Here is a 21686-nt window from a genome sequence, read left to right on the forward strand (position 1 = left end):
CATAAGGAGTCCTCATGCCTGACGGCCTCCGCAAAACGTATCGATGCCCCGCAGTATTATTCAGAGGAGATGAATCGCAAGACGGTAGACGGCTTGTGCCCCTTGGGATGAAAGAGACATGCCTTGTATATCTCAAACATCCTGTTGCCACTCTTAAGAAAATTCACTTCAGTATGAAGTACAACTCGTTTGACCCGTAGTTCTCTAGAAGATAGGTAGGTATTCGAATATGAGTCCTCCGGGTATTTCAAAATGCACTTAGTACATTTGCCAATTGAGCTGGTATTTCTTATCTTGAAAAACGAGCGCGGGACGGATGGCTGCAATACTAGTCATGTGTTTGTTTAGACCCTTTGTCGCTGACAAGTTTGCTTGAGGAGAGGACTCGGGTCCGGTCGAGAAGATGCGTGCTACTGCATGTGAACTCAACATGCGCCCCCTGGTAGGCAGCCCCTTTGCATCTATATATCCAGCCACAAGTATGATCACGGGGCTTGCAGTATGGGAGTCACATAAATCGATCGATACCCCGGAAAAGACACCGATGGCATTCTTGAATTACGATCGAGAAAAGGCACATTGACATTATGAGGCTGGAAGGTGGTGTTCAATCGTTGCAGTGGACCCGCGGCAGGTGAGACGCTAGAGCCGAAGAGGCTTGAGGTGGTGGGGATCAGTTGACCATGCAAGATCAATGCACTTATCGTGCAGGACCGGGTCACTAGCCAGGCCTTATCGTCCAGCGCCCTATTGACCACCCCAGTAGACCACCCCCCAGCAGCGCCCAGCCTGCCAGCTTACTGCCCGGTTTTGCCCAGTCCAGTGGCCAGTCCACTCCCCCAAGCGGCCCCTACAGTACGTGCCGAGATTCCTTAACACCTTTTAGATCCCGTAACTCAAAATGCTCTGTGTTTGTTAGCAAAAACACCTAGTGCGGTGGCGAGGGTGTTAAGGAATCTCGGCACGTACTGTAAGATTAACGAATTAGGGGGTCAAGGGATGGCGTAATGGCTGGGGGACCCCCTTCGCTACTGCGACTACAGCACCCTTTTCTCTGCACGTGTTACCTTCAACACCGAATCTTGTCACTGGAACCCATCACGTCGCATCCCATTGACAACCTTTTGCTGCAGCTAAACCCACGCCAACATCCAAGTCGCTCCTTACCTACCCTACCGCTATTATCCTTTCCTCTCTTACTTGCTAAGGCGTAGTAGCCGCAAACTCAACTTGTTTTAATGCTCCACTTCTTGTCGCTCGTTTTCTACTAATAGTGTGTCGCATAACCCCCTTCCACACCCGATTCATGTCTTCAAACAACATCCGGCTGTCGAGGATCCCACCGGCAAGCCTCCATCCGACCGCCCGATACTCGCATCTCAACGACTCTGCCGCGCCGCCCGAGCCCTCCCCACTCTCAGCTGCCTCATATGCATCCAGCGACATCTCCGACTACATTGGCAGCGGCACCGATACAGTTGGCGGCCGCACCCCCGTGATAGACAGGCGCCTCTCCTTTGTGGCCGAAGACGAGTACTCGACCGACGGGGATGACCAGCAGAGCCGGAACCACCTCACCTACGGCAACACACGAGCCAATTCCAGATACCACCGCAACCGCAAGAGCACCGACTCGGATATAATCAGCAACAGCGACGACGACGGAGGAGACGAAGACGACGACGACATGGACAGACCCTCCTACCTCCGCCAGGACAATGGCCGGTCCGCCGACCCCCTCCTCAAGGGCGACGCCGACGACGACAATGAGCGCGGCCGCACTCCCTGCGACAGCCTGAGGTCCCCCTCGCCCAAAGCGACGGGCTCCCGGCCGCGCCTCAGCCGGCGGTCCACGATGCGGTCGCGGTCCCCCGACACGCAGGCGGTCATGGCCGCCCGCAAGAAGTACATCTTCGCCGCCGTGTTCCTGGTCATCTCGCTGGTGTCCTTCACGATCCAGACCGAACTGGGCGCCTACGTGCAGAACGAAAAAGGCTGGAACAAGGCCTACTGCATGCTGTACCTGACGCACGGCTCGTGGTCGATGCTGTGGCCGGTCCAGTTGTTAATTCTCCGCGTCCAGAAGTGGAACACGCCCTGGGCCACCTTCTGGCGCCGCCACGTCGCCATCCTCCGCAGCACGGCGCAGCAGGTCCGGCACCAGGACCTCGAGCCCTCCAAGCACGACACCAGCACCAGCCCCTGGCCCTACCTGATCCGCACCACGGCCTTCATCACGACGGCGCTGACCATTGCCGGCCTCAGTTGGTACCTCGCCGTCAACATGACGAGCCCGAGCGACCTGACGGCCATCTACAACTGCTCCGCCTTCTTCGCCTACGCCTTCAGCGTGCCGCTGCTCAAGGAGAAGCTGCGCCTCGACAAGAGCGTCGCCGTCGTCATCGCCATCGTGGGCGTACTCATCGTCGCGTATGGCGACAACAAGCCCGAGGACGCCAACAAGGGCCCCGACACCAGCTCCGGCACCCGCTTCCTCGGCAACATGATCATTGGCGCCGGCAGCATCCTGTACGGCCTGTACGAGGTGCTCTACAAGCGGTGGGCGTGCCCGCCCGAGGGCGTGGCGCCCAACCGCGGCATGATCTTCGCCAACGCGTTCGGGTCCTGCATCGGCACCTTCACGCTGACGGTGCTCTGGGTGCCGCTCCCCCTCCTGCACTGGCTCGGCTGGGAGACGTTTGAGCTGCCGACGGGCGAGACGGCCGTCTGGCTGTTCCTGAGCGTCGTCATGAACGCGACCTTTGCCGGCTCCTTCCTGGTGCTCATCTCGCTCACGAGCCCCGTCCTCAGCTCCGTCGCGGCCCTGCTGACCATCTTCATCGTGGCCATCGCCGACTGGTTCCGCACGGGCGAGCGCATGTCCCTCGCCGCCATCCTCGGCGGCTGCCTCATTATTGTCGCCTTCCTCATGCTCAGCTGGAGTACCTGGCGCGAGATGACCGAGGACGCCGAGCGCAAGGCGCACGACAATGCGGTCGAGGCCGAATGGGACAGCGATGACGAGAGCGACAAGGACGGGGGCCTGTAATTAGGGAATATGAAGGGAAGTGGTGGTATGATGATCATACTTTTTCTTTGTTGTAGAGGAGGCGGCTCTAGTGGTCCATTTTGGTGCTTGCGCTATTGTGTGTTGTTGTGGATAGACAGCGAGCGAGCGGGTGTCTAGGTAGAGAGAGGGAGACACACAGTCTGGATTCGGTATCAACCAAACGAGTATAGAGGTTGTGGGTACTAGAGGGTGCGGGTGGTGTTTTTGGGAAAGGGGTAGAAGAGTAGACCGACCGACCTTTGGTGCATGGTCCCCTATGGTCTTCTTGTCACGAGCGGTTTTGGATATTATGAAGGAAGAACGATTATTCTTTTATTCTTCGCCTTGTTCTTATTGCTGGGTCGGTCGAGGCCCACGCAGGAACCGACCGTAGGATGGGTTGTGGAAAGGAAGGAGGGAGGGAGGGCATGTCCGCGTATGCATTGGCATTGACATGGCATGGGACTGGCGTTCAATGGATTGGGTTGGTTATTGGACTGTATATACGTTATAGAGATACACACACTGCCTAGCGGTCTCGGTCAGGCACCTCTCTACAGGTAGCTGATCTGGTTGGTGTGTGGGCGTTTATTTTTCGAATTGACTTTCGCTTTCTGGGTTAGGTTTCATACGAACAGCCATAGGACGGTTTTATGTCTCATCGCACAATTGTTTACGTTTCTCGTTTTCGCTTCGTGGTTTTCTTTTCTTTTCTGTTCTGACTGCGCAAGATTTGATATCTGCGGTTGCTCCTGCTTTCTCGTAATCGATCCGATGATCCAAGGGATTGACCGGACTACACGCACATTGATGAGACGACAATCTCGTATGTTGTTTCAACGTCTCTACCTATGACATACCGGCTCACCCCTGTGATTCACGGGGTAACGAAGCTACCGAGAAATATTTGCGAACGACAAGCTCAGCTGAGGCAGTCTATATTTCCGCCTGCCCCTTTTAGGTGGAAGACGGCTAACATACTAAGAGGACGGACGCAGCTCTCATTCCAAGTATGGCGTATCATCATTTTGTTCCTGCGTTATTGGTGACATTTGGCGGCCCAAGAGCTATACATGATGGTGATGCCCTCAGACGTCTGGGGCGGGGCGTTGATGATCGGTCATCAAAGGCCGCAACAAATCGAAAATAACGGGCAATCTTCGTTAATTCATAAGTGACACTACCAAAGGTAATACGAGTCTCCTACAGCTTTCTGTCACCCCTCCTCTACTTCTTTCCAAACAGTGCCTCCTTGGTATCGTAAGTATACACGAGGTCCTTGTGCCAGTAGTTGGGCGCGTCGGCCTTGGCAATCATCCAGGCCTTGTCCAGGGCGGCCACGACGTCGTCGGGCAGGGGCCCCTTCTCGAGGTTGTCCAGGTTGCTCTCGAGCTGCTCGAGGCCGGAGATACCGATGATGATGCCGTCGCCGGCGCCGGACCCGGACTCGCCCACCTTGAGGGCCGAGTGGTGCCGCACCCAGCGCAGCGCCGTCTCGATCATGGTCAGCCCGTCCTTTTCGTGCTTGGCGACGGCCTCCTCGACGACGCGCAGCGCCTCGAAGGTGCTGTCCTTGAAGTAGCGCCCGCGGTAGTTGCGGCCCGTGCCGTGCGTGTCGCTGAAGCGGCCCTCGTTGGGCACCATGTCTTTGCTCTTGATCTTGCCGCTGAACAGGCCGCCCGCGATGGGGTTGTAGACGACGACGTCGAGGCCGTAGCGGCGGCAGGCCGGCAGCAGCTCCGGCTCGATGCCCCGGGTGATGGCGTTGTACATGCCCTGGTAGATGGTTGGGCGCACCCAGCCGTTGGCTTGGCACAACATCACCACCTCGGCCAGCTCAAAGGCCGTGTAGTTAGACACGCCCAGCCGCACAAACTTGCCGGCCTTGTGCAGCTTGTCGAGCGCGGCGAACGTCTCGGCGAAGGGGGTGGCGCGGTCGGCGGCGTGGACGTAGAGGATCTGCGTAGAGGTGCGGGCGAGCCCACTGGTTAGCAAATGCGATTTTCAAAGCAGTGATTGACATGCATGGCACCGGCGTGGCTCTTGTTGCACTGCATATGCCACCCGTCTTGGCTTGGGGACAAAGCTTCAATTTCGTGTGACTTCTTCTTCCTCCAAAATCAACCGCAACAGAAGAACTCACATCGACACAATCCGTACCCAGCTCCTTCAAACTGGTCTCGACGCTCTCCTGGACCTTGGCGCCCTGGTGGTCGCCGTCCTCGCCAGGGTACTTGACCTTGGTGGCGAGCTGGAGGCCGCGGTCCTTCCAGCCGGCCTCGCGGGTGAAGGCCTCCTGGGCGCCGGCGACGTAGACGCGGGCCGTGTCGACCTCGGAGTAGCCGCGCTCCTTCTGGAAGACGTCGAGGACGCGGCCGTACGTGGCTGCGTCGGTGATGCGGGCGCCCGCGCCCTCGTTCGGGCCGAACGTCATCAGGCCCAGGATCACGCGGGGCTTGCCCGTCGAGGGGATGGTGAGAGGCATGGTGATGATGATGGGGCTATTCTCAGGTAAATTTTTAGACAACGTCTAAGTATGTCGGTCAATTGCAATATCGGGAGAACACAACAGCTTCAGAGAGTCTACGAGGCGAAGAGGCGAGATATTTATTGCTGGGCACAGTCGAACTCGAAGGTGGGACGACGAGCAGCCAGCCAGCAGGAGCGACCCCATAGCGGGGTTTCCGTGGGGTGTATGTCAGTATCTCGCCATTGCCTCTTGGGCCGCTTTCGTGGTTAAGCTTAAGACCGAATCCAGCGGCTCCTGCATCTCCCTGAACCCGTCCAGTGATTCTCGGGAATAGCTGCAGCGAACTCCTGCGCGAGGAAAGTCTGATGGCATCATTTTCGGCGATAGGCTTCAAGCTAGCTTCCACCCCACTGACGAGCCGCGGACCGAGCCTTTGGCGGGGTAATCAATCAATTGTGAGCAGAGTAGGTTGAAGTCAGCACACATGGGAGTATCATCATAAGATACTGAATCGCTCATGGGCAAAAGTAGTATCGAAGTAGTAGATTGAATTCATCTTCAGGTATTCTAAACGTCGACGGCATGTACAGTTATTCACACTACTCCAGTCATGTGAATCTGAGTGTGCATTTGGAACATCTCAGTTTACAGCGAACTCGCCGTCAACCATGTTTGTCGACTTCCTACCATGATGTCACCTTTGCCTGAGTAATACCGTCTCACTATTGCTATGTGTTTCTCGCCTGTTGCCAGACCATCGATCCCGGCTCTGCCGAACTAACTTCCAGCCCAAGAGTATCCTCAGGCGGCGAACGCCATCGGGTATACACCAATCAGCATATTCGTGCTTTGTATGCATCAGCAATCTTCATCTCCCATTCTTCCCCGTGGCTCTTCACTAGAGGCGCCCCAGGAAAGCGTTAGGAAGAACATCGGTCAGTCTAAACATGATGAGATATTATCGACTTCGTGGATGAGAAACCAATATGCCGAGTCCAAGGTAAGAGAAGCATCTTGTGACAACTGTGGCCAACACGGAGGCATACTCTTGGGCCACTGTCAACTGTAAGAAAAAGGGGCCCAATGACGGTCATTATACCCTTTCAATGATCAGTAGATAGACATTACTTTGAATCGATTGCCACGTGATTACCTATGCAACAGTTCAATATATAATGGTGGACAACAGTAGGCTGGACGTGTGACTCAAGAAGTACGGGGTGTTAATCGGCGGAAGCTCCCTTTCAACGAGGCAAATATACAGGGCTGAGAATTCGTGTCACGAGCAGTAGAGGGCAGATAAGGTGTATCGGTTCGATCATTTATATGATCACTATCATTTTTTGGTATTCCCTATTCATCTATCTCCATATCATCCATCTCCACCATGATGATGACCGAAGAGCTAACTTTGGTACCTGTTGTTTCTCGCAGATTGGAGCGACAAAAAGATAGGAAAGAGCATCATCCACAAGGGTCATAAGTGAGACGAAGCCCTGGAGGCTCGAGGCCATCCGTGATCGTCGGAGCGCTAGACAGCCAAGGAAAGTTTTGTTTCCATGATTGGCAAGTCGAAAGAATGACGAGAAGTATAAACAACCAGTATGCCAGCCACCATTGTCAAGGTCAGGTGTGTTGAAACAACACGTAAAAGACTATGAGCGACACGACGCGGCCACGGAGTCTCCCCAGTCCGCGCGTGTCTGCAGGTTTCGCAACGACTATACTCTCCAAGCCTATCCACCCCCTTGTTTGCAAATATGTCTAGGACCATCGACTCAAGGCCACTAGGAAAAAACCAAAACTGCGAGACCGAAAAAAGAACACAAGAAGCCATCCCTGGCCGAGAAATCAGAACCCGATCGCCAATCCGTACAAGAAAATCAAAAGGAACCAATTCGTTTCGTTTCGCCCAGACTCTTCGCAAGTCCCCACCGCGCCGGGAGCTGAGTCGATCAACTCCACCAAAGAGGCACGGGGATTACGAAGGCCAGGTAACACGATCGTTAAGAGGCGTAACGATCGTTATTGCGTAACAAAGCTAGACCGCTTCGCTACTCAAGCAGTCATGCCACCCTTGCGCTTCTCAGCGCTGGTGAGCACGAGCCTGGGAGCCTTACGCTGCCCATCGACCGACTGGGGTTTGCTGTCGCGCTGAGAACCCTTCTTAAAGACGCTGGCAAAGCTTCCGCTGTCGCTATCGCATTGACTAGACAGGCTGTCAACACTCTTGCGCGTCTTTTGGCGGGAACTCGGGCGATCGGAACCGATAGCCCCCCAGCTACCGCTAGCGGATGTGCGGGAGCTGGCGAGGCTGGGTTCAGCGTCACCAGAGAGGCTACCGGAACCGCTTCGCCCGGAGTCGGATTCATTGTCGGTGAGAGGGGTACCAACCTCCTCAGCAGTTTCCGAGACGGGGCTCATGCTACCAGAGCTGCTGCCAGTGCCCTTGCGTCGTTCAAACCCAGCACGCACCAGGTTGTTGAGGGCCGACCGCCGCGTGCGGGCAGCAAAATTCTTGCTTCCTTCGTGTCTCGAGGTCGGCTTGGCTCGGAGCTCGTCGATGGCAGGGGGACCACGGGGTTGGCGAAGGGGATGCTCGCCCGCACGAGCCTGGCCGGGACCATATGCGTTGGGCATGGGAGAGATCGGGAACGAAGAGCTCTTGGGGCCTGCGGTTCTGGGGGCGCCATCGGTGGCGAGAGACAGCTGGTTGGACCCAGCATTGGAAGTCGACTTCTTGTGACCCCGGCGGAAAGCGTTGGCAGATGGCGGTGGGAGAGGCTCTGGCTCACCGGTCAATTCCATCTTCTTAGGGGGTGAGTTGCTACGGAAGAAGGGCTTCTCGTTATCGGCAGGAGGCGAGACCTGAACACGGGGAGTGTTGTTCTGCTGGAAGCTGAAGCCCTGAGGGGTCGAAGGCTGGTCCATGTAGACGTTGTTCGCCTGGCCAAACCCATTCTGAACCTGGCTCTGGTCGACGTAGTAAGTCTGGCCAGTGCTGGGATCATAGTAGGTGCAAATGTTCTGCTGCTGCTGATGCTGCTGGGGTTGTTGCATCTGCTGCATCGTGGGCATCGAGGCCATCTGCTGCTGCAGGTTGCGGAGCTGCTGCTGCTGCTGCTGGTACAGGGTCGAGATGGCAATCTGCTGCTGGACCGTGGCCTGGCCGTTGAGGCTGAGACCCTGGAACTGCTGAGCCGCAGCCTGGACCTGCATGAGTTGCTGCTGGAGACGCTGCTGCTGCTGAGCCAGGTACAAGTTGGCCTGCATCATTTGCGCGTACAGAAGAGGATCCATTTCCTCCTCCTGATCGTCGAACTGAATCTCAGGGGGAGGGAGGATCTGCTCCGCAGTGTAATGCTGACCGTTGCTGTACTGATGCTGCTGCTGCTGCTGGCCAGCGCCCATCATCTGCTGGCCGTAGCTCTGCTGCTGCCGGTGCTGAGGTTGTCGCTGCTGCTGCTGTTGGGGCTGCTGCTGCTGGCTCGGCATGCGAGGAAGCGAAGTCTTGGGGCCGTTGAAGGCAGCTTGCTGGCCAGCGTACATGTTGGAAGTCATGCCGCTGTTGTTTCCGTACATCTGCTGGGAAGTGGGGGCAGCAGTAGTAGGCGAAGCAGGGAAATTGCCCGTGGTGGCAGACTTGGGGGCAGTCCGGAGACCAGCGAGAAGGTGGGATCGGCTGGTGCGAGGAGTGGGAGCTCCGTTGTCACCACTGCTGGGCTGGGCCTTGATGGTGTCGAAGGACAGAGGCTTGATGCTGTTGCCACCGCGGCGCGATGCGAGGCCACCAGAGGGCATGCCAAGGCCAGCAGGCGAAGCGAAGCTGTTTTGGGCCATTTTGAGCGAGACCGCCGGTGTCTGGTGCTCAAATTGAATGCTGAAGATAAAATCTATCGAAGTGCTTGCTATCCGTGCAGCTGGGTAGCGGCAGGACAGAGTGTGAAGGAATGGATGATAGCCTCCGAAAAAGACAGGCGATCGCGAGATATTACAACCAAATAGTTGGCCTAAAAGTTTTGCGAAGCAGACGGCTTCTAATTAATATGATCGATCGATGATGGATAACAACCGAAAATGCTGTGCAAGAATAAGACCAAACGACAAGATGCTCGTCTCAGTGTTCGGTGATTCGGGATAAAAATGTCGTGTCAAACGCGTTGCCAAACTGAAGATCCAGCGAATCCGAGAAGAGCAGGTTGTTGGCGGTTGATGATGCTGAAAGCTGTGGACAAGAAACGGAAAGCGAGATAATGCCCAGTAGATGTCGTAGCTGCGGGTAGCTCAGCTGCGCCTTGAAGGTTGTCCTGCTGGGGTGTTGAGGTTCGTTGGTATTATGTAGATAGAGAACAACTCTAGCTGAAAGAAAACAGAATCAATGATTGTGTGTCAATTCTCTGAATGAACGACAGAAGTGATGTCCGACTGACGAAGGAGTCGCGGAATCCGCTGAGGATGCGATAGGACGGAGGAAGCAAGAGCAGGTCGACAATCGATCAATGGGAACTGAAAAGTACCCAAGTCCCGAAAGAACAATTGCGCTTTATTGCTGCAGAACAATCGACGTCAGATTTGGTTTCAAAGAAGTGGACGAAGTCTACAAAGGACGAAAACAGCAGGGTTAGCGCGTTGAACTGGGACTTGATGGCCTCGACAGCCAAAAACGATGCTGAGGGGGAATTGAATGCAGGGCAGGGCAACCCTGTGAACTCAAAGTCGTCTGTGAAGTTCACCACGGCCAGGGTCACCGCAAACACACTCGTGGAGAGGATTTGGCCAAGTGGTGTGGGCTGGGCTGGATGGGCTGGGCACAAGCTTAACCAGACGTACCTTTGATGAAATGCTGACTTGGCTGGAGTTGAAAGGCGAGTAACAATATTCACCTCTCAACGGCGGTTCTTTGTCGTGTCTGCTCGTTTCTTTTCTTGTTTCTTCCCAAACCGGTCACGGACTAAGCGGATTGAGGCGAGGTGACGTTTTCAACGAAATCGAGTGATCCTGATCTCTCTGCACTGGGCAAAGTCGACTCGACAACTCCTCGATAGTTGGACGTAGATGGGGCCAGAGATTATTTTGCGATTTGTGTGTACCGATATATGCGATTGCGGCTGCAATGTAGGCGAATAGAAGGCGGCGACCAGATGGCGCGACGGACAAATTGTACAAGGATTAAAAAGTCGAGTATCAGGTAGATGCCGAGAAATAGCTGATGGAACGACGATGTAGTTGTGCTTCTTTTTTTTTCTTGGTTTCCGGTATCCTCTTGCAGACAAGTCTTGTCTTTTCTTTCTCCCCTTTCCGAATTGATTGCGAGTTGCGAGTTGGTGTTGGGTTAACTAGTAACTTTTTTTCTGCTCAGGTTGTCGAAGTTGAGGGGGGCTTGCAATTTTCTCCAATAAGTTTGGGTTGATCGGGAGCTGACCAAACGACGCACGCGATAACGATTCCACACCAGAGATTGATTGATTGGTATAAACAGTCTAGGCGGGAACAGATATGAATGAAGGAAGGGCGACGGTAGCGGCGATTGGTGAGGGAAAGGAGAGAGGGGGGCAAAAGGAAGAAAGAGAAGATGGACAGAAAGCTGTGGTAGAAGGAAGAGGGAAAAGAGAAGCAGGAGAGAATTGATGGTGGAGGAGCAGTAATGAACGAGGAAAAGACAGGCCCGGGCTACCAGGCTACTGCTGGCTCTATTGGTTACTGGCCAGTGCAGTGGCTACTACTGGTTGCTACTGGTTGGTTCACTGGCCCAGGCATTGGTTTTTTGGTTGCTCATCCACCCCACCCGGAGGAGGGTGCTGCAGGCAGGCCAGACACACAGCACACAAGCACACACACACCCACACCCACACAAGAAGGGACAAGCAGCACACACCTACGCGTACACGCACACACACTCACGCATTCACGCACTAACCTTGCAGAGAAACGGTTGACATGCCGCAAATGGCTGGACGGCTGTTCTGGTTAGAGAGGGTGGAGCTGGGCCACTAAAAATCCACGGAGCTGTCCAGGTAAATTGCACTGGGCACACTAACCTAGCCTGCTGCAAAGAGGTACACGGATTGGAGCGTGCGATACAGTAGGTACACACAGTACACCACCCCATGCTACAACTTGAACCGCCTTAACTGCCTGAGGTCTGCCTGTCTCCTGTCAAAAACCATAGGTAAAACATCGAATGGCTGCCGGGACGAGGGCAAAGAGTGGAGTGTCCATCTCGACAGTCGGGATGATGGATGGAAGTCGTACCTGACCTGACTGGTGGTATCCGACCGTTCTAGGTTCTATCTTTCACGTCCATTTCCTTCACACATTCATGCCCTCTGGCTTCCAATGTACAATTTTTGCATGCCTGGATGATGTGTCTGAACGGTTTTGTCATGCATGCAACATAATTGATGGGCATAGCAGACCAAACCTTGGCTACTCATTGGTTAGATCGCCGTCGTCTCTCTGCAAGGACCTGCCAGTTGCGAAAAGAACAGTCAGACAGCGGTGGGCGATTCGAGGGTTAGGGGCCTGGGTGCCGGCTGTGACTGGCTCTTCGGTCCCTGTTGACCACGAGACCCGACTGACCACTCATATAACCCGAGACGCCCAAACGACGAGGGGAGGAGTTGATGCTTGATGCATGTGGACAAGGGGAGGCGAAAATGGTCCCAACTAAAAGGGCGCCCCCCGGCAAGCCCTTCCAAAACGCCGCTCGATGTCGAGCATGTACAGTCGTACCCTTCCCACCAGACGTTTCCGACTGAATACAATATGTATCATTTCAATGTAGCATCCGGACACGCGTTTCTTGTCATCGCTGTGGATGATATTATTCAGCCTGGAGCTTGAAGCCTAGTAATTGACCGCCTTTGGGTTTCTGGGTCTCTTTTTAAAAAGTCTTTATAGACTCGGTAATACCGTTCGTACTATACGAATTAGAGCGACGGGTTTCTAGGTTGTGGCCTCCTCTCAAGAAAAAAAAAATCTTCTTCCAAGGTGCTTGCTGCCCGCCCGTCCCACTTTGCAACTTGGGTGCCGCAAGGCGCGCGTGTTATTCTGGTGCTAAGTATAGACAGAGGCATGGGTACGATCGTGGGATGGATATCGTGCCTGATCCATCTCATGGGCCACAAAGCAGCAGGCAGTCATGGACTGAGAAAGTACCGGTAGTAAATGATGCATGTAGGGTATTGAATCCTATCCATATAGTGCGCCGCACATATCATGAAGATCGTCGCGCATCGATGCAATTACCCGTATAGATATGGCGCCTGCAAACTCCCACAAAGCTGAAGCCAGATACGACCGTCCGTTACGGGCCCGTTGGCTAGGGGGCGCCTTATTTGCCTAGGTTATTCTCTAATTTTTTAGGTGTCCCTTTCAGTTGAATTATTGATCTCAAGTCTATTGTACCGACACTCAAGCGAGCTTAGAACAGGTACCGCTGCACTGCATGTCACTTTCAGCAGAACACGATGTCTCTGATTCCAATCAATTATCCGACCTCGTTCAGGACTAGCGATCTGTGACCAGCTTGTGCGGAAGGAGCCAATCATCAGCACGGCATCCCCCTGACAACGCGCGTGGGTTTCCGGGGAAAGACGCGAGAGATGGTTCAACGGCTTGGCTGATTGATCACTTTGACTCGTGCCCTCGACGACAGCTCTCCCACATTGACCCGGACATTGCTGCCACAGGACGCCAAACTCTATGCGCTCTCTCTCCGTGCGCCGACGAGAACCGTTCGACCTTGACAGTTCACACAAATGCAGCCTCCTTATTATTAACGCGTGCAGCAGCAGCACTTGCTTCAAATGACCGTTACGCCGACGTCCCCTGGCATATAAAATACGCCTGGAGATTACGGCTTACCTCAGTCTGCCCCCTTCCGCCAGCACTACGTGCTACGATCAGGGGTTCGGATGCCAGCCACTAGCTAGCCCAAAGCTATTTACCCTCGGTGCATAACGCCCGCCGCTCTGTCATGTTGTTTGTCTGTCTGCCCCCAGGTCTCGGTTGCCAAGGGTTCGCGTCCTGGCTGTCGTGACAATGCCGAGGGGAGGGATACAGCCCTACGGGGCACCACGGGGAAAGGGGACAATCAATCAACGCAATGTTTGTGAAGATGCCCCCTATTCAATTCTGCCAGCGAATCGCATCAGAGTCGTGAGCAAAAAAGGGGGGGAACAACTGTAGCCATGATGTCGCATGTAAAGAGAGAATCTGGCGAAGAAGAAAAAGAAGGTTCACATCGCATAAGGTTCTTAGACAAGCGATCTACGTTACGGCCTGGGTTTCCTCGCATCAACCCAGGAGGCGGATGGCACACCTGGGAATATGGGGGGAGACCCCTGGCCTTTCTTCTGGCCTGCCCCGGTCCAAGAGCTCGACCTCTTTCCCGACGGGGACCATACAGCGTTGTATCCACGCCAATATTCGTCACCTCATTGAAATAAACCCCCAAATATCATCTAAATAATACGAGCTTGACACAGTATTAAAAAGGATAAGTCCATTCTGGGCAGCATTAGAGAGACACATCGATACCGGTACAGAGGAGTTTCAACTGGAGAAAGACTGACTCCAAAGCAGCCATGTGGGCGTTCTAACAACTAGGACTGTGGCAAATGGGTGAAGTGGCTACGGCTAGCCAGACAGACACATGCATGTCAGCAAAATTCGTTGGCAAGCTTACCACTTGCTTCTCTCCGGCCGTGGATCTGCGTATCAAGTAAGAATCCAGCAGCCTTATGGAAGCAGATGAGACATAGGTGCTGATCAAGCCCCCCATCTTACGAAGATCCGTCTGTAATTGCACATAATGCGGGCACGTGAATACGTGTTTGGCGCGTGGACGTCGGATACGGCCTGCAAAACAGGAGCTGGTTGGCACCAGTTTGGTGATTGCCGAATGACTGCGCTACGCCAGGTTTTCTCGATCTCATCTCGCATCAGAAGGCAACGTCTTCGTCCACTCAACTTTGGACGGAGCATGGATGACGATGATCAAGAATAACAACAACAACAGCAGCAGCAGCACTGAAGGGAAAGAAAGGATGATTGATGGTTTGATGTTCCAGAATATGAGATGATCCACTCGCATTGGGGAGCCTCTGAGTTGGGCTGGCAGGAGGCCAACCTTGCAGCTTCTGAGACACACGACCCCCCTCCCCCAACCCAATTGCCTTTTTTCCTCCTCCTGCAAACCCCCTAGAAAAATATGCGACGACGAATGGACGAGCTGAGCACCGTGCGTGGGCTTGCCCTCTTCGCACTTTGGGCACACCAGCAACAAAGTCACAAGGGAAATCCAAACCGTCCATGACTCCATGCTCTGTGTCCCCCTTGGCCCGAGCTCTGTTTGAGAAGTGCATTCGCTTCTCCATCTGGATCGTGGCCTCCATCAGCCATCCCGTAATGGGCGGACGCTTCCGGGTTTCCGTACTCGGGTCACGATGGCACTGGTCCCTCTTCTGCAGGTGCACAGTCTTCGTTTTGTCCCGCTTCGATGCACTGGCGACCGGTATGATGATGTTTTTGCTCTTGCTCTTTGGTACGATTCCATCCATGCTGTCTGAATGGTTTGAGCTCTGTTTTTTGGTTCCCACGCGACCAGCCAGGGCGGCCGACTCCAGATTCCACCACGACCACGCGATGATGGAATGGCATGGCCGCAGGTACGGTCGGCCGGTCGTCATGACAGTCGCGCAACCCCATCCCACGTCACTGTCAGCCGTCCGTCCACCTCCTTCTAGAGAAAACAAAGAAGGATATGAACAACCGCTGAACCGGCCCCTTGGCCAGACCGTCCTCGTGCGCGTTTGATTTCATTCGACGTTTTGACGCCATTCTCGAGCAGCCGACCGCTTCTTTTACCTAACTTGACCTAACTTGACCCCAATTGGGTCTCGGCTCCATACCCATTGTGCCCTTTACGAGGGGACGGACGGCTCGGTTGAGGAGACGGCGGCGAGACGGGAGGATTATTGAATGTCTCTCCAGAAGTCTCTCCAACCTGACAGGCAATTATTGATGTGGCCCAAGCAGCAGAACCAGACGGCAACGCAGCAAGAATAGCCGCGACGACTATCAGTGTCGCCAAGTCTACTTGTACCCATCCTGCCATTTTCCTTGCTGCCCTCTAGCGGGCCCCATCCCCGAGTCCTGACACACTCTTACTCGCGACCCTGGCCAAGCCTGCCTGGCCCGCTCCACGCTTGGAAGCGAAGGTTCACACAAGGCATAAAAATAAACCAGAGCTTGCCAAGTGACAAAGCCCAGCCAGCAGCAGTGAACAACAGTACAGTACATACCCCCAAACGCTTCCTCAATTTGCAGATCATCTCGTTGTCGTTGTGTCATGTTACCTGTCCGGGCGACGATCGGCTACGATTTGCAGCCCACACATCCCGAATCCCAATTCCCCAATTCCACATCATCATCAGCGAGCTTCCTCCGCGCCAGAGCTGGGTGATTCCCCACCACCCTCCCTCGCCGCTTTCCCTGATCGATCTTGCAAGGGGGATGCAGCGTTGAGTTGACGGTTCTGGACGGTTGATTTAATGCGCGCTGGCTGGATGGACCTGAACGCGACTACTGCAGGCAATATGCAAGCCGCTTCCCTTTGCTGCAGGCGGGCGGCGCTTAATTTCACTGCTGGTCCAGAAGCCGTCTTCCTCTTCTCCAATTTGCTTTTCTCATGCTTGATTCTGATATCACGCTGCCCCAGCTAGCTGCAAAGCTGCTTGCCCTCCCCCTCCCACACACATTCGCACACACACACACACGCCCACCGCCACCTATGTAACCATTCATCCAGTCGAAATGCATAACTAACCCCTCCACCAGATCCTCACAACCCTACCAGCCTACCTGCATTTCCCAAGCGCCGGGTCTTAATTGCGATTTGCGATGGGATAGTAGTCACATCAGTTCGCACCGCATCTCGGAAGCGGCTGCCTCGCCCTACGTGGCTCCACTGCCCGTCACTTGACCCAACTCGCGATTCCTACTGGCCGCGAGCCCGGAAGCCAGAACGTTGCGCTAATCGACCCAGTGCTGTGGTGTGCTACAGAACCAACCACAGCCAATCCCTTGGATCTGCCGTTGGATGCACCATCCTCGTCATGTCTGACTTTCTCTGTCCCGTCCCCTACCTGCCTACATAAAATACATAACCCACAGCACGGATTGGCCGGTTTCACAAGAGAGCGGTGAGCTAGCTCCTTACGTACTACTCTGTGCGCGTGCATTATACATGTTCCTTGGGAACCCGATTTCGGGAGGATTGCCGTGCCGAGATCTGGAGAAACTACAAACACTGCCGGCCGAGTTTTGAGAGCGTGGCAGTGAAGCGTGTTTGTGTGCTTAAAATAGGTGCAACTAACTAACGCCGCATTGTAGCTTGTTCATCGCCTCACTCATCGCTATTATGTTATTAATGACTGGTGAATTACTCCGAGAAAAGTCATAGTAACACGTCAACGTTAGGAGGGCAACCTCCGGTCGACGGTAAGAATGAATAGGCAGTGCCGTCGGGTTTACAACGCGCTCCTGCATAGATGGAAGATATCGCACTAAGCTCCGTCGGTTTTCTGCTCTCACCAATGCATGATGCATGTGTGTTTGTTTGTATGTGTGTGTGTACGTCTTCCACGACGTGATGTGTATATCGATATCTAACAGCGGGGGAGTGAAATGATAGACTCTCAGAAGACCTTATGGGTCGTATTCGAAATACATGGGGTCTCGTTGTTCCGACTTTGAGAACATATGAGGTAGCTGGAAGAGGACTTGATCCCGACAAAGATATCTGATGAAATGTGACGCCCTTATATGTGCAAACCCAAACCCACTGTCGCTCCCATCGAGCAACTCGGACAGTGAGGTGCTTTGTATATCGCAGGCAGGCGACGCTGGCACTGATGCTGGCGCATATGCATTACCCAGTGAAGACGATGGCCCAGTGATAGGCTGGTTACGACGACCTTGAGTGCTGGTCGTTGGAGAGCCCTCGACCTCCCTCCCGGCTAGAAACCCGTCGATAGCGACGGGCCCAGTCAGCACGTTCTCAAACCCCCCTTGCTGAAGTCGTACAGGCTGAAGACATGGGGTGGGCGCGCGCAGTGGCGGCGCTGCTTATGCAAACCCAGATGGCCGTGATGGCCGCGCTGAAGAAGCCGTAGACAGTGGCTAAGCAGACTAGAGAGCCGGCAGTGGCGAAGCAAGCCCCGTCGGGGAAAGGCAGGCGACCGCAGCGATGGTCGTCGACGCGCCGCGGCAGCACGCGTTGGGCCATTTCGTGTCGCATGCCAGTACCCGTCGACCATGCTGAGAATGGAGCAGTGAAAGACCGGAAACCCGAGGCCGTAGGCCACGCCTGCGTCAGGACGAAGTAGCGGCGAGGGAGCCCGAGTTGCGTGGCCCGTCACGCATATGGACCCTACCGGGTCAAACTGAGAGGTGTTAAGCAGGTCCCATGTGCCCGATCGAGATGTAAGTCTCCCCCTCTCGCACGTACATCCTGACGAGAAAGTAGAGGAGGATAGTCACTAAGCAGATGGACAAGCACGCCCAGCCGACCCAGATCATCGGCCGCCACCACCGCAGGTAGCGCTGGGCCTGTGGCATGACGAACGAAAGGTTGCCCGGGTTATCCGGAGCCGGAGGCGATGGTGTTCACGACGGAGACGTAGGGGACGGTCGCTGGCGGACACGGGAACGTTGGAGGAGTATCTTGGAAGAGATATGAAACGAAAGAGAGAAGCCTAGAAAGAAAAGAGCCGAGCTTCAGTGTAAGCTGCGAAGTAGAATCCATCATCCAGTCAAATTACGACCAACAAGGTGGCTTTATGGATTTATAAGAGAGTTTGGCTTCAAATCATGCATGATACGAGTGCTTACTCCAAAGCAACGCTTCGAACACGGAGGCGGCGCAAAGAAGCTTCCATTCTGCAGGACCGCCATCTAATGGCGAAAGCACATGTTCCCGTATTTGTGCCGGATCTGCCGCCTCCCGATATCCATTGTGAGGTTGGTGTGGTGCCTTGTTCGTTCACGGCTCTCGCCGGGGGAGGGTGGGGGGATGTGCGACAACGACTACTAGGTCTATCAGTCATCGTACATCAGGGGTTGGTCATGCAGCTAGAGATAAAGAGTAACTCTACGACGATACTAATGAAGTGATCAAATGTTGGCAACATGGCAGTGCTGTGGCGGCAAGAAGTAAACTTCGGGGATGGTGGTGAGCCGAGGCCTGGGTTTCGGGCGGGGCTGGCCGGCTTGGCTCCTCGGGCGGCGGAAGCTGGTGTTGAGTTTCGACCTTGACGGCAGCTGGCAATAGCGTCGTCTTGAACCAGCCTTCTGTTTCTGCCCCTGGGTGATGAGTAACGACGTGCATGAAACCGCTTAGAGAGGGTGCGTTAGGCATACATGGTGCAGTTAGACTTTGCATGTCGCACTTGCGCAGGTGCTGTGTGGTTGGTGGTTGGCTTGAGTTAAGGTAATACGAGAAACATTTATTCTAAGGGTATGTCGGCTTTCAGACGTTCTGGCGAGACTATCGCATGCATAAACTTCGTACTTATGTTTGGACTTGATAACCTTGTGGACCTCAAACCGACACGAAAACTCTAGCACCGAGAAACTTCAATGACGAATAAACGTGATACGATAAGTACAAGACATGCCATCTCCCCTCCAACTAAGCAAGCAGGCAGCCACACAAGGTCATCAACCAAGCCATCTCCCCAATACTCGTTATTCCGTGTCTAGTCAGACGTTCCCCTCTTCTTCTCCTTCCAACAAGACAATCTCTTCCCAGGTATTGAGATACCCGGGAACAATCTTCCTCATGGCTAGTCTCGCAGTCTGGAGCAATTTGCAGCTCTCCAAAGTGAGCCCGGCGCGGGCCATTTCCCTACAGCCCGGCACTGTGCTTCGGGGCTGGTTGAAGGTGCTCCTGCCACTCACGGACCTGGGTCTGTGGATGACATGGGTCGCCGCGGCGACACGCTTGTTATAGTACCCGGATTGGAGGCCCGACCCGAGGCGCCCTTCGCCGGATCTATCTTAGTAGATCACGGGGACGCGGATGCTTTGCCCACATCCAGAGGGGGCCTTGTCAACAGCCCCCGACTCGGGTCGGTTGACTACTCGGCGGCAAGTACAGCCGCCGCTTCTCATCCATACCATCAAAGGGGATCCTTACCACCCCGGGGCTCGCTTACTTTTGTGCACTCGCGAGATCCGATCCTTGGCCCATTTTCAGCCCCGGCTTGTCCCGACATGAAGCGACTAATGATCACGAGGGCCGTTAAAAAGTCACCCTCAATGTCGAACCCCATATCACTGCGGGCGACATACACGATCGCAAACCCGTTGCCTCTCTCCATTGATCTGGCGACCCAAGAGTGCTGCCATTCGCCCACCGCTCCATGTTCGAGCTGACATCAAAACCGCTATCAAGAGAAGTGGCACACGAGATGGCCTTCTCAGGGCTCGACCCTGCCAGTCCTCGTATCTCGGCAGCAGAGACAGGGGGTCGCATATAAAAGGAAAGATTAGACGACGAGCAACGAGAACCGACGGCGCTGTTTTCGATGCCACGCGAGGCCTTCGGAGGAAGCGCGACGCATTTAACCTCCTGGTCTGGACACTCTTTGAACCAGGCGGGAATGGTCCAAACCAATCTACAATCAATACCACTCTCCACGACAAGGATGACGACCATGGCATCGCTGATGATGACGACGTGTTGGGACGCCGGCTTCTAGGACGACGGGGTCTTGCAGGTGTAATGGAAGCATGTTGAGAAGGGGAAGGACAAGTTACGGCAATTGTGCCTTTGGGGCTTATGGGTTGATGTGGCAAGGGATTGGTCGGTGATGGGCCAAACAGGGGGAGCCAGGAGGAGACATGTGAACAAGAGGGAATAAACTAAAAAAGAAAAAAAGAAAAGAAAAGAAAAAGAGAAGAAGACAACAACAAGAACAAAAAGAACGAAGAGGAAAGAAATAGAAAAGGGGAAAGAAGAATCCCTAGAGAACATAGAATAGGAGAAACACAAGATGAGACATGTACAGGAAGAAGCGAGGAGAAAAGATAGCGGGAGCGGGGTGTCTGCTCGGCGGGGCGACAAGGGGGATAGTGGTTGCGATGTATCCGAGTACGGCCGTGGACTCATCGAAGCGGGCGAGTTCGGACATTTGCGCGGAACTCCAATCATGGCTCATGGATAACATCGCCGCCGAGATTGGCGTAGTGGTCGCACTTCACGATGAAGCTTCATGATCGCGAGACCGCGCCGAGGATGCCTGGATGTGTAGTAAGTTCCCTCCCGCTTGGTCACCTGAAGTCGAACTAGCTAACCGCCTCCAGCGTGTTGTCATCCAACGACGGCCTTTCCATCAACTGGTTGCTCGAAGTCAAACTTCGCTCGTGATGCGCGACGTCAATGCCGTCAAATTGTCGTGCACAGAGCCCGAGAACGTGGTTCCGGGCGGACTGCCGCTTCGCGACGGCTTTCAACAAGCAACGCCGTGGAAACAACCTTGCCACTTCAACAGTTCCCCGACCCTATCCCGGCCAAGAACTCCGAATGGAGTATATGCGCGAGTTCGGCGCGGTACCTGCCCACCCGGACCGACGATGTGACGGTTTGCTGAGATCTTGAGCACGCGTCGAGCCAGCACCGCAGTCTTCATTGATAATTGAATGACGGACGAGGAGGATCGCTAAACACCCTTTCGTCGAAACCGCGATAGTTCGGCTTTACTTTTACATTGGCAGCTTGAGAGTCGTGCATGATGCTTTCCAGCGCACCTTGATGCCCACTCATCACTTGAGGATGGTGGAGAGGACGGGATGAGCCTCACACGATTGGATACCGCCTTCAACCCCCAGGAAGTCCACACCATGCCAACGATACCGGGCGCAGACCAATATCGAGTAATATGGCGGTGTCGGTGACCATATATTGGCTTTTCCCACGGCTGCCACTGACGAAGTCACCTTGTCGCCGCCCAGAAGCTCTGGATGTATCATATGGCGCGAGTGGCACCCCAGGCCTTCCGGGGCGAAGACAGCTTCTTCATCCTTGACGAACGAGTACATGTCTTCCACAAGGGGGTAATATACGCTGGCAACCCGGGAGGACCTTCGGAATGATAAGCC

At 54.5% G+C, this 21686-nt stretch overlaps 5 protein-coding genes across 5 annotated transcripts; 2 read left to right on the top strand and 3 right to left on the bottom strand.

Moving 5' to 3' along the window:
- Positions 1 to 1306: 1306 nt before the first annotated feature.
- On the top strand, positions 1307 to 3049 carry PG985_011038 (uncharacterized protein; the record flags this gene model as incomplete). The annotated part of the gene is made up of 1 exon (XM_066830805.1): positions 1307 to 3049. The coding sequence occupies one exon, from the start codon at positions 1307 to 1309 to the stop codon at positions 3047 to 3049; it is 1743 nt and encodes a 580-aa protein (XP_066681487.1).
- A 1227-nt stretch (positions 3050 to 4276) lies between these two features.
- On the bottom strand, positions 4277 to 5534 carry PG985_011039 (aflatoxin B1 aldehyde reductase-like protein; the record flags this gene model as incomplete). The annotated part of the gene is made up of 2 exons (XM_066830806.1): positions 4277 to 5008; positions 5193 to 5534. The coding sequence occupies 2 exons, from the start codon at positions 5532 to 5534 to the stop codon at positions 4277 to 4279; spliced, it is 1074 nt and encodes a 357-aa protein (XP_066681488.1).
- Positions 5535 to 7577: 2043 nt separating this feature from the next.
- Positions 7578 to 9359, bottom strand: PG985_011040 (uncharacterized protein; the record flags this gene model as incomplete). The annotated part of the gene is made up of 1 exon (XM_066830807.1): positions 7578 to 9359. The coding sequence occupies one exon, from the start codon at positions 9357 to 9359 to the stop codon at positions 7578 to 7580; it is 1782 nt and encodes a 593-aa protein (XP_066681489.1).
- Positions 9360 to 17583: 8224 nt separating this feature from the next.
- Positions 17584 to 17811, bottom strand: PG985_011041 (uncharacterized protein; the record flags this gene model as incomplete). Its single annotated transcript, XM_066830808.1, has 1 exon — positions 17584 to 17811. One exon carries the CDS (start codon positions 17809 to 17811, stop codon positions 17584 to 17586), a length of 228 nt encoding a protein of 75 aa, XP_066681490.1.
- A 2979-nt stretch (positions 17812 to 20790) lies between these two features.
- On the top strand, positions 20791 to 21680 carry PG985_011042 (uncharacterized protein; the record flags this gene model as incomplete). Its single annotated transcript, XM_066830809.1, has 4 exons — positions 20791 to 20838; positions 20892 to 21138; positions 21331 to 21472; positions 21521 to 21680. 4 exons carry the CDS (start codon positions 20791 to 20793, stop codon positions 21678 to 21680), a joined length of 597 nt encoding a protein of 198 aa, XP_066681491.1.
- Positions 21681 to 21686: the final 6 nt, after the last annotated feature.

Source organism: Apiospora marii (assembly GCF_038362585.1).
Source record: "Apiospora marii strain CBS 49790 chromosome Unknown utg000007l_segment0_segment0, whole genome shotgun sequence".
NCBI classification, from domain to species: domain Eukaryota; kingdom Fungi; phylum Ascomycota; class Sordariomycetes; order Amphisphaeriales; family Apiosporaceae; genus Apiospora; species Apiospora marii.